This window comes from Lepisma saccharinum, chromosome 1, assembly GCF_977018435.1.
Source record: "Lepisma saccharinum chromosome 1, izLepSacc3.1, whole genome shotgun sequence".
NCBI classification, from domain to species: domain Eukaryota; kingdom Metazoa; phylum Arthropoda; class Insecta; order Zygentoma; family Lepismatidae; genus Lepisma; species Lepisma saccharinum.
This window is the reverse complement of record NC_139229.1, coordinates 65131537-65149126: the sequence shown is the minus strand read 5'-3', so window position 1 is coordinate 65149126 and position 17590 is coordinate 65131537. Positions and strand designations below refer to the sequence as shown.

General features: G+C 38.1%; 1 protein-coding gene across 6 annotated transcripts in view; it reads left to right on the top strand.

Annotated features, from left to right (window-relative positions):
* Positions 1-12408, top strand: part of LOC146002637 (uncharacterized) — a 113971-nt gene extending 101563 nt beyond the window's left edge. For 4 of the 6 annotated variants that reach the window (XM_083140677.1, XM_083140983.1, XM_083140716.1 and 1 more), the window contains 2 exons: positions 6646-6873; positions 12078-12408. In XM_083140677.1, the coding sequence (XP_082996803.1) occupies positions 6646-6873; positions 12078-12247 (398 nt within the window). In that variant the 3' untranslated portion in view covers positions 12248-12408. Of the gene's footprint in view, positions 1-6645; positions 6874-12074 lie in introns of all 6 variants that reach the window. The other 2 variants (XM_083140890.1, XM_083140801.1) reach the window with 2 other exon arrangements.
* Positions 12409-17590: the final 5182 nt, after the last annotated feature.

Genomic DNA, 17590 nt, shown 5'->3' with positions numbered 1-17590 from the left:
GTTTCCACTTGATGTGTTGCGTAATTCCATTGATGAGTGGCCACGAAGACTTCAGAAGTGTGTCAGTGCTAAAGGTGGCCATTTCGAATAATTATTTGTGATTTTGGTTCATAATGCATCCATGCACCTCATGTTATTCTGATATTAAAATATCTCTCACCATTTTGTGTCTATTTACTTACAACTTTGGGACAGTATTTATGGTAAGACTAGGTACTCAAGAAACCTTGAATCTTTATTACCCTCCATCTATTCTCCCCATTCTTTCTCTCTCTTCTTGTTTCTCTGACAAATAAAATTGCTTGGTTACATAGAAATTACACGTCAAGAACCTTACATAAATGAAAATAAAAAAGAATCAACAATTGTAAATATGATAATATATGGAATTTAAAGCACAAACTATCAAAAAGAGGCTCAAGTGGTTACGAGACATAGATATCGTAATCTTTCACCATAGAAACTAAAGTTTTCCAAAGGCCTGCCTTTACATAAAACGAACAACAGTATATTTGCTATAGCCATTGCATTTTGTAGGAATAACATTTGATGAAACGTAAGATTAAGTGAAGCAAATACTTTTCGTTAGCCCCCTCAATAGCCGACGAAGTTGAATATTCGATTCGAAGTCCCACCACCAAATGTTCTGGATTCGAGTCCTTGTTTCGACACGGGAGTTATTTTTCGTTTGTTCCTTCTTCAAGTACGTCATCCATTCTTGTAGTTGCGATTAACCTAAATAGGTAGAAAATAACGTAGAATAAGTAAAATACAAATACTTCGTCAGTAAAAACAACATTGTTATTGGCAGATTGTTGAGTGCAACATAGGTTCACATGGGATAACACCTCTAGTATATATTACACACTGCATAAAATGCAATGAAATTATCGATCATTGAAGTTTGGACTCCAACAATAATTATACTTTTATGCTAGAGTTTTTTATGTAAAGTTGCTCCTCCGGATTCAGTTCCTATTAAAAATTGTAGCCGATTTATCGCACACGATGTAAATTTTGGGCGATACGTCATCTTTTCAACGTCACTTTCTCCTCACACTGAAAGCACTGCCTCTTTTTTGTCGGTTCTGAATCGCGTTCCTGTGACGTTTAATTGCATTTGGGAGCGTTAATCTTTGATCGTCGCTTTCCACAAAAAGCCGTGCTTGCGTTAGTTCTCGCCTGCGGGTCGAATCTCTGCCCGATTATGTTTCTCGCGGGATACGCTTTTTTTAATGAGCTTTAAGCCACCATATCGTGATTTCACCCTGAAGCCCTATACCCCTCTCTCCCACTTGGGGAGTTTTGATTTTGCTCAGCTCCTTAGAATTATAGTCCCGCGTGGGAAATAAATTGCTTCCAGTAGTGTCAAAAAAATATTGCTTCCCCTTTCATTAACAACTTCTTCTTGTGTGCGGCGGTTAAATTTAGAGAATGTCTATGTTGTGAATCGTAGACCCAGTGTGACTGTTCAGTGCTCTCTAACGGACGTTCTTGGATCTTTCATCTTTTAAAATCTAATCATAGTTCATCTTCGTCGCCGCGATTAACCTCAATAGAGATACGTTTTGAAGTGAGATGCGATGTAAGAAAAGCTACTTAGCTTTGTTATGTTTTATTGCCTGTAACCTGGCTTCAGTTTGACTCAAATTAAACCACTTTACTATATGGAAGCCATGGCTGTGTAGTTCTTATGGAGTCTGACTGCCACGCGGGAGTCACTTTAAAACATGAAAAGTTAAGAAATAAAAGTTCCTCCTGCCCTCCCCAAACCCATGAATCCATGTTGGCGCTGAAGTTGTACATTAAGATTGGTGGTCAACGAGTTAAATCTACGGGGCTTCACATGCCACTCTGCCAGTTCGCTCTTGGACATATACGTTCAATAATTATAATTTTGATAATGTGATGTCAGTATTATTAAAGTACAACTTTCAGTCACCAGTATCTAAACTACGCGCTTCACCCCCATTATGTCTTATTTATTGAGATTCCATTGTTTGAAGGTCACTTCTCCCCTCACTAAAGTACGCCTATTTCCCCCTTAAATATGTTTCTCGTTCATCGAGGAGCGTTTCTCCCCCTCTTCCCTCCTAAAATATGCCCCTGTCCCCCTTAAATATGTGTTTCATTTATTAGTGGGCGCTTCTCTCCAACTAAAGTACGCCCCTGTCTCCCTTAAATATGTTCCTCATTTATTGAGGAGCCTCGCACGCATGGGTATCGTTACATTTATTTTTAAATTTCGAGTTTTGGAGATCATGAAACATCTTAGCCATATTTTCACAACGTGAAGTAACCGAACATGACTAGAGAGTATCGGGAAATTTCATTCCATAACGTTAAAATGTCGGTCCCTTTACCTTGATGAGAAAACAAAATGTTCTTTCTCGTGAGAGGAGAAATACAAATATTTACGCACCCGGAAAAGAGGCGGGGTTGGGTAGCAATATTAAATGAATATTTTTGTACTCCCATAAACGTCAGGAAGAAGCCACATGGATGTTCTCCGTTCCATATTTCCACGTATGACTTATTTAATTTCTTCCGCCACAGTGCGTGTTTTTATTATACTTGCACCTTTCCCTCACACGTTCACTTCCTCTGAGTGAATTGAACGGTCTCTTAACTAAATTAGAAAGCCATTTGAGGAGGTTGTAAAACAGCACTTGGGTCCGTCTCTGTCCCTTGTATAAGCCGTTTTGTTTGCGTTCTCCAGTCTGTTTGCGAAATGTCGAACATGTGTCTTGGGCGTAACGTTGCAGGAGTTCATCCGAGAATTCGTTAACATGATCGATCATTAGTCCTTCACCGCGTGATGATTTACAGGCGTGCTTCTGAGTCTGTTTCCTGGCCTTTACATTACTGGCAAATAAATATCCGAAGTGGGGACCGCAGCGTACTGAAAAGAGGGGGGCTTTGGAAATGTTTCGGAAATAGTTTTAATCGTCATTGAACAAGTGTGTGTTCGAATTGCATTGTTGTTTTAAGTCCACTTTATGCACAGAGAGGATAATCGGAACTCGAGCTACAGTTTAAAGAGGGATCCGAATAACTGTGCAATGTGCCTTCATCGGGTATCGAACCTGGGACCGATACACTTTCAACCGATACTAATACAGATACTGATACTCTTTCCGATTCCCTATACCGATACTTGAAAAATATAACCAAGGTTATTGAAAGTATTGGTGGGTATTTCTCCAGAATACAAAAATTCCTTATGTGTTAAACTGTGTATAACTTCCAGGATAATTAGACTCCGTGGAAGCGTATCACGTGGAATTCTGGTGTAATTTTTTAATATGTTAAAGGAAAACTCTGGTATATTTATGCTTGCAATTGGTGTGAAAACCATACACCAGCAACGTTTCAGCCCTAGTTGTATCTAATTTTAAACCACAAGTCAAAATGCAAATAGTGGAATTGAAAGAAATTTTATGAACGTTTGGCAAGGTTTTGAGCAAACAATATTCATGTATATACTTTAGTGTAATGAGCTTCAATAAAATTGTAATATGTTAATTAGTGGTCAACTATAAGGGATTGGTTAAAATTTAATGCGAGACCTATTCCATTGGTGAATGGATGACTAAACCGATCATTTATTCTTGTGAACTATATTACGGTCTTGAAATCATAATTAAAATAGTAGCAGAAGACATAAAAATGTAATATGCTTATTTGTAATTCTACCAATATTTTATTAAACTACTTCATAATGTAAACACTCTTGCCAAAAGAAAAGTACTAAGTACAGTGTGATAGTCTTGGAATGCACATCGCGCTACGACGCCAGGGGTCCCGGGTTCGAATCCCGGCCTGGACATGGGTATTTGTGAGTGTTCATTCATCAATTTCATCACATAATCACTCACCCCCATCTTCGCGATTAGCCAAAAGTCGCATAGAAGCGAAGTGAAATAAACGAAATCAATAAACAATAGTCTTGGAATGAGCACAGCAGTAGATCTTAATGCATTTTCTCTTACCAAAGCTGAGGAAAAATCATTCATTTTGCATTCAAGTAACTTCCATCTTTACGCAACCACGTGGAAAAAAAAAACGTGTTTCAGCGGACAGTCTATTCATATTTTTTCTTCTTTTATTACCAGCGGCACTTGTCCATGAACACGCCTGTACTCGAGAATAGTGAAAATACTCATATTTGTTAAGAAAGAAAAGTATACGCACTGGTTTCAAAGTGGCCCCTGAAAAATTAATGTCTTGTTCAAGAGAGAACATATTTAAATACATCATGCGTATTATAGAGCGAGAAAGGGAAGGAAATGACAAAAGAATTGAAAGGGGAAATTATTGAACATGTTTTTGAAATGGAACTCTTGAGGGGAATTAATTTCTCTGGTGTTACTGTACTTCTCTTGCTTCCTTTTTTGCGTACAACTTTATTAAAATATTCATACATAGTGCAGACTTTACAAAGAGAAAAACTCTCCGGTAAATATAATTAATCCACTGCTACTACTACTAAATTTGATGTTTATCGTTTCCCAAACAAAGAAGTCTCTAAAGCGGACTGGAACTAAAATTTTGTTCTGGCTCTTTTGTAAACCAGCCCGCAATCAGAATACAATAGATAAAGATACGAAATAGACTACTTTTACATGTTTTTTCGTCTCTACGCTTTGTCTTTTCCCAGTAGACGCAAGGAACGAGAGGCGATGCATTTCAACCAGAATAGTTCTTAACTCCTTACAGAAGAGCCTGATTTTCCGCAACACGCCCAACATCCGTGCAGTAGGTTGCATAAGACTCAGGAAACTTTGATGATCCCGAAATAAAGAACTTCTAATCTCTAGACGCACGAACACTTCATGCAAACACTCGTATTATTTTACTTTTAATTTTGATATGTGATGGGCCCATCGGTACTTCTGCTGTTTGTACCCGTCACACAACAACTGGACAAGCTCCTTAACAAAAACATAATGGTCGACAGGTCTAACCAAATAAAAGGGCACCCATAATGACAAAACACAGGAATACATAGGCTGTAGGTCCAGGCGTCAGAGCCTTGTTTACTTGCATGAATACACTTACCACAGTGTACTAAGTGGAAGAGAGTCTGGCATTTGAGTGTTATCTGAAAGGTCACCCAGCACGTCCCATATAATAATATGCCATGACATGTATTTACATATAAAAAAATAAATAAAAAACATAAATAAATAACCACAAAAGCCTCTTTCAAAACGAAAGTAGATAAAATACGCGTGTTTTGGTGTCTTTATCTTATTGGCCAACTATAAACTGACAACCAAACATGATCAATATGAATCTCACATTTAATTTGTTATTTCACTACATTCGCGACATTGAATTACATTGCAGTAACATGATATTAGGCTTCTAAATACTATTTGTATGTCTTTAACCATGAACATGTATAAGAATAGATACGGTTGTGCAATAATCGTACATGTCTTGCGACTTTTGCAAACATTTGGATATTATAATGTGGTGTGTGTGTATGTGTGCGGTGGTCTAGTCGGTAGAGCTTCAGACAGCCACGCTGGACACAGGGATTCGATTCCGGTACGAGTGATCTCAGATGGGAATTTTTCCGGCCATATCTCTGATTAAATCGGCTCTAGGGTTGTTTTTTTCTTTTTGAGGTATGCGCTATTGTCCCGTTTCCTTATACCTGAACGTCAGTTTCGCGAGAATGCGGATTCCCCCGTTTATCTTTGTTCTTTATCCTTTATTTGTATTTTCCATTTTTTACATATCATACCAGAACAATGACCAATGATTATTCGGCGTTCAGAATTATCATTGATTGGTTTACATAGAAAAGTGTTAGTAGGGTTAAAATGTACATTAATCTAGGTTACTGTGTTAGATCTACAATTATTAATGAGAGAGAACAGATTAGTAAAAAGGGGTTAATACTAGTATAGAGTATAAAATGAGATAAAAGAGTTATTAGATTAGGGATTTCAGTTTGACAAAGTTACTAATTGGGAGTTGTAGGAAGTTTATTAGCCTCTATTAGTTGTTAATTTTTAATTGATTGATTGATTGATTGAGTTGGTGTTTAAGTCCACTTTATGTACAGTAAGGCTAATCGGGACTGGACTTACAGTTTAAAGTGGGATCCGAACCACTATGTGTATATGCCTCTACCGAGTATCGAGCCCGGGACCCCTTGATTACAAGGCGACGACGATAGCACAACGCCCTCGGGGAGGCATTTGTTAATTCTTAACTCTTGGGGGGGGGCAGTAACGGAGTGGTTATCACATCGCGCTACACGACGCCAGGGGTCGCGGGTTCGAAACCCGGCCTGAGCATGGCTGTTTGTGAGTGTCCATTCATCAATTTAATCACATCATCATTCATCGCCATTTTCGCAAATTAGCCAAAATAAAATACCAATCAATCAATCAATTAACTCGGGGGGCGGGTTCGTCCAGGCTAAAATAAAATGGGTACTTGGGGGGAGGGAGTAAAGAGGGCCAGAGCGTGGTGCTGATCACATCACCTCCAAAAATAGTTGCGGCCCCTAAATTCGCCTCCGTGGCACGGTGCAACGTGCACGTTTAACTTTCACTATATGTCTGTATATAATTGTGGTAATGCCAATGTGCACGCCTTGTAACACCCGCCTCTTTTACTTTGCAGGGGTTCTGAGCAACATGCAGCAATTCTTCGATAGCCTGCGAGGCAACCTGGACAGCCTGGAGGCGTTGCCCGAGGGGGAGCGGGAGGGGCTCCTCACTGACCTCTCCGGCGGAAGGGAGAACCCAGGTAAAGGCAGATATCGCGGCTGCAGACGAAGAGGTGAGCGGCCTCTTGAATTGCCGCTAGAACAAGAAAGAGACCGACACCGGAAGTATGACATTAGCTTATGTTAGTACAGCATGTTCAGAAAATCATACGTGTCGTCTCTTTGTCACTTCGTGTTATCTTCTTTTTTTGTTGAGATGCATCAACCAACAAAGAAGGTGTATAGTGACGCTAGAAGTTCTAGGACATAGAGTTTCAGTCTAGAATATTTTAAGTATTTAAATGGCGATAGTGTGTTAGTTTCCCCTCTTCTAAAGCATGCTTTATTGTACACTGCCTTCCAAAAGTTAAGCACGCAATGCAAATTTTCGAAAGCATATTTGAATTTGAGTGGATGAAAATCGCTGCGGATGTAGATGTCACTTTTTATGTGTAGCTTCCCTTTTGTAAGCAAAGAGTGAATCATCTGTACCTAGGTGCTTAATCTGTGCTCTTGAAATAGCATAAAAGCGAGGATTTCGTGCAAGAATCATCACACTTTCATTGAAGATGCCAGTATTCTGAAGAATTTGAGGTGCATTTATAAGCTGATACGAAGTGTTTTTAACTTTTGTAGGATTATTTTTGATAATATTCGTGTTTCTATGGCTGAAAGGAGACGAATGACAGATAGTAAGCGCTGGCGTGCTGTCGGACGCATTGAAGCAGGACAGTCAATCAAAGATGTCGCTATTCTCTTTGGCGTTGATCATTCCTTAATTTCTCGATTATGGAAACAATTTCAAACAAGTCAAACAGTTGTCCGGAGACCTGTGTCCGGTCGTCCAAGGGTTACCGCCACCTCTGATGATTGATATATTGCTATAGTAGCCAAGCGGAATCGACGAGCGACCTCCACAACTGTTACATCCATGGTTGCAGCGGCACTTGGTAAGACAATATCTGCTAGTGCTGTGCACCGAAGGCTCCACATGAAGGGATTGTACGTCCGAGTACCAAGTGTTTGTGTTGCACTAACCGTCCAAGCCAGAGGAGCAAGATTAAAATGGTGTCGTCAACATGTCAATTGGGCTATCTCAGATTGGTGCAACGTCCTGTTCACGGACGAGTCCAGATTTGCCCTGGAATCAGATGACAAGCATGTAATGGTCTGGAGAGAACGAGGCACACGCAATCAGGCCAAGAACATCATCGAACATCACTCATTCAGAGGTGGCAGCGTCATGGTGTGGGTTGGAATTTCAATTGGATATCGCACCGAACTGCACATCTTTAAAGGCGGTTCTGTGACAGCTCCGCGGTATCGGGATGAAGTCCTAGACCCCATTGTGAGGCTCTACGCTGCAGAAGTTGGTCCTGAATTCCTCCTTATGGACGATAATGCCCGTCCCCATCGAGCCAACATCGTTGACGAGTACCTGGAAAGTGAGGGCATTTCTCGTATGGAGTGGCCGGCGTATTCCCCCGACCTTAATCCCATCAAAAACCTTTAGGATGCCCTCGGGCGTGCTGTCCCTGCCCGTTTACCTCCTCCAGCCAGTCTCAGAAAGTTGGAAACTGACCTAATGGAGGAATGGCCATTGCTCGCATCTGCGATGGTTGATCACCTCCTTGAAAGCATGGAAAATCGTTGTAAAGTTTGTGTGAAGGTCCGGGGTTGTCACATACCAAATTAATGTAAGTTTTGTTTTGGTCACATACCATATTACTGTAAGTTTGGTTTGGTTTGTTTGCCTTTAAACATCATTATGTTAATGTCCCAAATGTGACGTCATCATATAACTTACGAAAAGTAAATATTTTTATCGTCTTTGTACACAATTCTTGTTTTCCTTAATGTATAAACACATTTGCTACCTTCATGTGCAATTTTGTGTTAATCGAAGCAATTCTTTTCAATTTTTGTTGATTTTAGCGTCGCGTGCAAAACTTTTGGAAGCGTGTTTATAATTGTAATATGGCTGTGTAATAATTTATATAACCCTAATAGCATTGTTAAGATAAAAATGTGTGTGTGTATAGCATAAATTCATTTGTGCCAGCCAGCCGCGATAGCGGAATGGTTAGACTAATGCGTTATATATCCACGGTTCCTAGGTTCGAAATCTGTATCTGCTTTCTCTCTTTAAAAGCGTTTAAAATAGCCAAGTTAAAATACCGTATTATATTACTTTCATCCCAAAGGTTTTCAATAGGATTAAGGTCGGGGGTTCTTAAAGCCTCATTGATGTTTGAGATTGTAGATTGGTATGGTAGATTCTTGAATTGATTGATTTGGTTTGTATTATTTCTCACTTAAAAAAATCTCTAAATGTGAAAGAAGTAACTCCCTGTGCAGTTTGTTTAAATGTAACGCTGCATATAAACATGTATTTCTTTAGAAATGGGGCGAGAAAAACATGCTTTATACAGTACACACGCTAAACGCCTACTTCATTAGAGACAGTAGCTATCATACGTGTGATAGCATGGCACAAACAGAAGGTTCAAGTGTGTTCTGACTGTGTCTTCAGGTAATCGTATGCCCTGAAGAAATTTGAGTAATTTCCTCGCCAAGCCTGTGTAGGCTTTGGGATAACTTTGGTCACGATTATTTTGAGAACAAATTTTACCTGAGCACTTAGAAAGGATGTTTCAAGAGCACCAGTTTTTGATATTTTTATTTACTGCATGAACGTTCTCAAAATAAATTAATTCATTCTGCTCTTGAGATTATATTTTCATTTCCTTTATCTAAGTGCCTTTGAACTAGAAACTAAACAACAGGTGATAGCACTTCCAGAACTACGACATTGACAGTTTTTCCGGGGCCTACAGTATCACAAGTGCGTCGTGAACGAATGAATGAGCAAATAATTTCCAACAGTAAGCCACTGTCTGGTCTTAGAGTGAAAGTGGATGAAAGGGTTAGACTGCTGAAGATTGTGAAGGTCAACAGAAGAGCCATAAATTCAAAAAAGAGAGTTGATTACAACCAGTTTTTGTGCAAACCGAAAAAAACTGTTTTGAAAAACCTAAACTAAAGAACGATTTTAAATAGAAAACAGATTTTATGAAATTCACTTTAAAAAACTGTTGTCAATTTTCTAAAAAGAAAAGGAAAGAAACTGTTTTGAGAACGGTAATTGGTTACAGTGTCAGTACCCTGAATAGCATGTCATTGCACTTCAGAATGTTTATCCTGGTACCGCTCCCGCCAGTCGGTGGTCTGTCGTCTGCTGGAATGCATTCACCCAATAAGACGAGCGCTGGAGACAGCACGTGCTTTGTTCTTTGCCAACCAGAGCTCACTGTTCCCTTTGGGAGGGGAATTTGAACACATACACTACCTTCGGACTTTCAGCGATCAGTTCAGCATTGGTGCTTCAGTTGACGTCATCGCCTATTGCATCACTTACGTTCGAATTTTCTTCACAAATTGTTTCAAAATGGAGGCCACAGTTGCTCTTTTTGTCTGCAGTTTCGGCTGTTGCTTCAGTTTTTATGAAAATGCCGTTGTTGAATAAATTTAAAAGAACAACTAAGAATAGTACGAAGAAAGAGGAAGATTTATTTCTACTTACAAGCGCAGTGGCAGAACACACACATTTATTCTGTAGATTTCCAGCCCGTAATTCACTTCCATTGTTCTCATTGACGCCATTTGTAGCTCACCGTTAGCAGACTATAATTACCCACAATTCCTAAAATCCACCGCTTGCACCAGCCCCTGTTTGTGATGGAAGAGGAGGAATGTGATGGATTCAGCGCTGAATCCATCGGTGAATATCAGAATGAAAATGCTTAAGCGCTGAAATCAGCGCTTAAAATCCGAATGTGCGGTTGGTTGCCACATTCACAGCGAAAGGGAGAGGAAAGCAGCCGACACACGAGGAGCAGTATTTCAGATGTCGAGAGGAAAAGAATTTGCCCTCTGAGGGCTTGAATGGCTCATTGATATTATTTGCTTGCCTTGTCGAGGGACACGTGCAACAGCCGCGTCAACCGCCATGTTTTAACGAAACATACGTTTGGTAACAACTGACTGCAAACGTGTGGCTGGCTTGTACATATCATTCGCCGAATCATCCTTGGTGCAGCTATATTAACATAGTGGACGTTCATTGTACTGTATTAAGTATAAGAAATATATTAACTAATCACATCAGTCAAAAGTAAATTAACTTCTCGTAAAATTACTTTAATGTGTAAGTTATCACGTTCACATTTTGAAATGCAACTCAGGCACAGTTACTTTACTTTCCATAACCTATAACTTGTATTTTGTAAGCAAATCATAATTTGGTTTATTGCTGTAGAGAAAAGTAAGTATATAAGTGACCGTTAATTTCGTTTCTAGCTAAAAAAAAAAATAACAGAATTACAGTGACTAGTTACAGTCAGTCGAAAAATAACTGTTATTAGTGTTCGAAAAGTTACCTTTTAAAAGTAAAAGTAAAAGTTACTTGGTTCAAGAAGTAACTGAGTTACAGTTATTTGGTTCAAAAAGTAACTGAGTTACAGTTACAGTTACTAATTTTAAAAGTTACTCAGTTACAGTTACTGGTGCTTGAAAATAACTGTAAGTTACTTTTATAGTTACTTTCTTTTGGAAATTTTCTTGCAAACAAATTACACACAATCAATGATAACTAATTATAATAATATAAATATATGAATATTTACATTATGTTTTACTTATGTCTCTGGTGTATAATATAAGTTTTCATGTATTAATTTTACTACAACAAGAAAATAAGATGGAACACTTTAGTCTTCAAGCTCAATTAGAAATGGCGAATTGCAGTAAATCGTGGGTGTTCTAAATTTAGTATGCAAGTAAGCCTAACTTCCTTGTCTTAGGTGATTCCAAGAAAATTATTTCACCTTAGCATCCAGAGAAGACGCATAGTTGGAAATGGATTTCCAAATTCAGGTCTTCCTCCTCGTTACAAATTTTCAAGTTGACAATTGAGGACTAAAAGTGGTAAACGTTGTAAGTGCCAAAAGCGAAAGTGTTGTAAAATCGCATCGTTCAGCACATCAGCCCGTAAGAACGTTCACACTTGTGACCTCTTTACACGCCCTTTGAACTACTTAGAGGGCTACCAGCCACTTTTCACGTTTACCACATTATAAAGCATGGCACATTTCACGGTGTTTGAATTCTTGTGACACTTACATCGTTTACCAATTTTAGTCTTCAATTTAAATGTCGTAAAGTAACTGTTGATAACGTTACTACAGTAAGAATTCCTTAAATGTAACTGCTACTTCGAAACACTGATTGTTGCTCGTAGCTGCACCATATTGTACCAGATTCTACTTCGTTCTTTTTCTTCCAGCAGCTCAGAGGAACGCAAGGCCTACAGCCACAGCCGCTTATCTGAACGCCCTGAGGAACCACAGACCATCCCACAAGATCCGAAGTTTCGTGGCGATGGGCGAGCCAGCAGATCTGCGCGGCGCAAATCACTATGACCCCAATTGGCTCTGGACGGGTCTTGGTCGTCGCTGAGCCTTTTCCATCCTGTTCGATATGTTCTGCATAAAATTGTATTCCCGTGTCTTCTGTATCGTGTTTTTCCTCGAGACAAATTGTTTCCTCATGTTCAATTGACTACTTCTTACTTTACGAAGCATTCGAAAGCATAAATAAAGAATTCCACAATTGTTACTTTCTCAATTCTGTTTATTTTGTTCCGTCGTGGTGTACATTCTTCTTCAATTGTAGTTTAGATGTAGCTGTAGTGTATAGAAGTAGAATATCCTCTCTTCCTTGTGTGTACGTAAAATGTATCACATGAAGGTGAGCTAAGGGTTAATCACGAAACTAAAAATAAATCGACGGCAGTTATGAAATCTCATTTCATTTTTATCCTTCCTAATGACAATATGGCTTTTCAAGGAAGGAAGAAGCATATTTTAAAATTATTTTGTGAACTTCCAGCCAGCAAATATGTTCCAGCTGCTATGTAAACTTCGAATCGATGAATGTGGACTACTAACTGAAAATTATATAGTAACCGACGATTTTATGGAAACTGCTTTATGGATTTCCAATTCCTAAACCTTTAGCAACTACTTAGTGGCCTTCCATTCGACGATTGTTGCATGACAACTGTTATGTGGACATCCAATTCGCAATTCTTTAGCAAATGCTTGGTAGACTTCCATTTGAAGATTGTTGTATCACAATTGTTACGTGTACTTCCAATTAGCAATTCTTGAGAAACTGCTTTATGAACTTCCATTCGACTTCGCATTTCTTCCACTTTTGGCTAATCGCGAAGAGTGATGATGTGATAAAATTGATAGGGACACTTACAAGGAACACCCATACCCAAGTTTTCTCTCCTCTTTATATGTACTCATAACATTGTCCAAAGTGGTCAGATCCAGTTGAACAATCACCCGTATCCTGGATATGGAGTTGTTGCACTGGCTGCACCAACTTCCAACTAAAAAACTGTCTATAAAGTAGGAATAAAGACTGGTTTTCCTTTCATGTCTGTCAACCTGTAGTAGCACCATTTTGAATTCGAAAAATTCCTATGCCATGATGATCTATGGGTTTTGTATAGTTTTGAACAACCTGTAAAAAGTTTTGAATCCGATTCAGTTTTTCGTAATAACGAATTCAAAAATGCTACTACAGGTTGACGCCTCAGGAGCACTTTCACCAAATTCAACGGAAACGATGCCATTTCGTAGTCTAGGTTATGTATCGTTTTGAACAACCTTCAGAGAGTTTTGAATCCGAAGGACAACTTCAATAATTCAAATTCAAAAATGCTACTATAGCAGCACTTGTTTTGAATTCGAAAAAGTCATATGCCAGGATGATCTATGGGTTTTGTATAGTTTTGAACAACCTTTAAAAAGTTTTGAATCCGATTCAGTTTTTCGTAATAAAGAATTCAAAAGTGCTACTGCAGGTTGACGCCTCAGGAGCACTTTCACCAAATTCAACGGAAACGATGCCATTTCGTAGTCTAGGTTATGTATCGTTTTGAACAACCTTCAGAAAGTTTTGAATCCGAAGGACAACTTCAAAAATTCAAATTCAAAAATGCTACTATAGCAGCACTTGTTTTGAATTTTAAAAATTCCTATGCCAGGATGATCTATGGGTTTTGTATAGTTTTAAACAACCTTTAAAAAGTTTTGAATCCGATTCAGTTTTTCGTAATAACGAATTCAAAAATGTTACTACAGGTTGACGCCTCAGTAGCACTTTCACCAAATTCAACGGAAACGATGCCATTTCGTAGTCTAGGTTATGTATCGTTTTGAACAACCTTCAGAAAGTTTTGAATCCGAAGGACAACTTCAAAAATTCAAATTCAAAAATGCTACTATAGCAGCACTTGTTTTGAATTCGAAAAATTTCTATGCCAGGATGATCTATGGTTTTGTATAGTTTTGAACAACCTTTAAAAAGTTTTGAATCCGATTGAGTTTTTCGTAATAACGAATTCAAAAATGCTACTACAGGTTGACGGCTCAGGAGCACTTTCACCATATTCAACGGAAATGATGCCATTTCGTAGTCTAGGTTATGTATCGTTTTGAACAACCTTCAGAGAGTTTTGAATCCGAAGGACAACTTCAAAAATTCAAATTCAAAAATGCTACTATAGCAGCACTTGTTTTGAATTCGAAAAATTCCTATGCCAGGATGATCTATGTGCTTTGTTTAGTTTTGAACAACCTTTAAAAAGTTTTGAATCCGATTCAGTTTTTCGTAATAACGAATTCAAAAATGCTACTGCAGGTTGACGCCTCAGGAGCACTTTCACCAAATTCAACGGAAACGATGCCATTTCGTAGTCTAGGTTATGTATCGTTTGAACAACCTTCAGAAAGTTTTGAATCCGAAGGACAACTTCAAAAATTCAAATTCAAAAATGCTACTATAGCAGCACTTGTTTTGAATTCGAAAAATTTCTATGCCAGGATGATCTATGGGTTTCGTATTGTTTTGAACAACCTTTAAAAAGTTTTGAATCCGATTCAGTTTTTCGTAATAACGAATTCAAAAATGCTACTGCAGGTTGACGCCTCAGTAGCACTTTCACCAAATTCAACGGAAACGATGCCATTTCGTAGTCTAGGTTATGTATCGTTTTGAACAACCTTCAGAAAGTTTTCAATCCGAAGGACAACTTCAAAAATTCAAATTCAAAAATGCTACTATAGCAGCACTTGTTTTGAATTCGAAAAATTCCTATGCCAGGATGATCTATGGGTTTTGTATAGTTTTGAACAACCTTTAAAAATATTTGAATCCGATTCAGTTTTTCGTAATAACGAATTCAAAAATGCTACTACAGGTTGACGCCTCAGTAGCACTTTCACCAAATTCAACGGAAACGATGCCATTTCGTAGTCTAGGTTATGTATCGTTTTGAACAACCTTCAGAAAGTTTTGAATCCGAAAGACAACTTCAAAAATTAAATTCAAAAATGCTACTATAGCAGCACTTGTTTTGAATTCGAAAAATTCCCTTGCCAGGATGATCTATGTGTTTTGTTTTGTTTTGAACAACCTTTAAAAAATTTTGAATCCGATTCAGTTTTTCATAATAACGAATTCAAAAATGCTACTACAGGTTGACGCCTTAGTAGCACTTTCACCAAATTCAACGAAAACGATGCCATTTCGTAGTCTAGGTTATGTATCGTTTTGAACAACCTTCAGAAAGTTTTGAATCCGAAAGACAACTTCAAAAATTCAAATTCAAAAATGCTACTATAGCATCACTTGTTTTGAATTCGAAAAATTCCTATGCCATGATGATCTATGGGTTTTGTATAGTTTTGAACAACCTTTAGAAAGTTTTGAATCCGATTCAGTTTTTCGTAATAACGAATTCAAAAATGCTACTACAGGTTGACACCTCAGTAGCACTTTCACCAAATTCAACGGAAACGATGCCATTTCGTAGTCTAGGTTATGTATCGTTTTGAACAACCTTCAGAAAGTTTTGAATCCGAAGGACAACTTCAAAAATTCAAATTCAAAAATGCTACATTAGTATCACTTGTTTTGAATTCGAAAAATTCATATGCCAGGATGATCTATGGGTTTTGTATACTTTTGAACAACCTTTAAAAAGTTTTGAATCCGATTCAGTTTTTCGTAATAACGAATTCAAAAATGCTACTACAGGTTGACGCCTCAGGAGCACTTTCACCAAATTCAACGGAAACGATGCCATTTCGTAGTCTAGGTTATGTATCGTTTTGAACAACCTTCAGAAAGTTTTGAATCCGAAGGACAACTTCAAAAATTCAAATTTAAAAATGCTACTATAGCAGCACTTGTTTTGAATTCGAAAAATTCCTATGCCATGATGATCTATGGGTTTTGTATAGTTTTGAACAACCTTTAAAAAGTTTTGAATCCGATTAAGTTTTTCTTAATAACGAATTCAAAAGTGCTACTACAGGTTGACGTCTCAGTAGCACTTTCACCAAACAACGGAAACGATGCCATTTCGTAGTCTAGGTTATGTATCGGTTTGAGCAACCTTCATAAAATTTTGAATTCGAAGGACAACTTCAAAAATTCAATTTCAAAAATGCTACTATAGCAGCACTTGTTTTAAATTCGATAAATTCCTAAACGAATATGATCTGTGGATTTGGTATTGTTTCGAGCAACCTTTGAAAGGTTTTGAATCCCAATCGGTGTTTCAAAATGACGAATTCAAAAACGCTTCTTCAAATTTGCAACTCAGGATAAGTTTCAACAAATTCTACCGTTGAATTTTCCATTTCTTAATACACTCATGACTGTGCATATTACACTAGAAATTGTTTCATCTTTACACATAATATTGAAGTTGATAGTGCCTTAGAAAAGGAGCTACGCCTTATAATTTTGTGCGGATTGCAGGAGCGAAATTCTGAAATAATAATGTGGACAGATATAATGTTTATGAATTTTACAAGCACGTATTCTCTGGCCCCCCTTACTCTCATTCTCTCTCCTATTTATTTTTGTTTTTCTTTCGCCTTATCTCTTTGCTTCTTGCATCACTTCTTATTTACCCTTTTCCACCATTGTCCTCTGCTTGTATCCAACCACATCGCGCTAAGACGCCAGGTGTCCCAGGTTCGAATCCTGGCCTGGGCATGGATGTTTGGAGTGTCCATTCATCAATTTCATCACATCATCACTCATCCCCATCTTCGCAAGTTAGCCAAAAGTGGCACAAATAGCGAAGCAAAATAAAGCAAATCAATCAATCAATCAATTGTATTACAGCTCTCTCTTCCGCTTTCACCGTTTTTCTAATGTTCTTGTTAACTGTCTCATTTTTAGTATCTCTATCCATTCCAATCTAGAAAGAAGTAGGGAAGGGTTGTAAAGCAGCTTGTCTACCATTCCTATCTCTCCTGTTTCAATCTTCACATAATCTCCCTATTTCTCTCCCTCTTGAGTTTCCCTAGTTCCGGTCTCCGTGGCGGAATGCATAGCGCGTTTCTCGGTTTTGAATCCCGGCCTGGGAATAGGTGTCCCTTCAATCAATTTAATCTTAGCATCACTCATCTTCATCTTCGCGATTAGCCATAAGTGGCAGAAATCCGAAACAAAATAAAATAAATCAAATGAAAGTTTCCTAGCCTTCATTGTATCCCTGTCCATGTATTTCAGTTGCTCGCTGTAGACTTTTTCTCTTTAAGTTATACTAGTATATTAGGTGAACCAAGCAAATTACATTAATTGATATGAATGATTTGTATCATTTAGATTATTATACTGGCTTTGAGTCCAGATGTCAAAGATTTGTTACTCCGCAAAATGCAGTCTAGGGTGTACTAAGTTAGCATTTAGGGAACAGATTAGAGT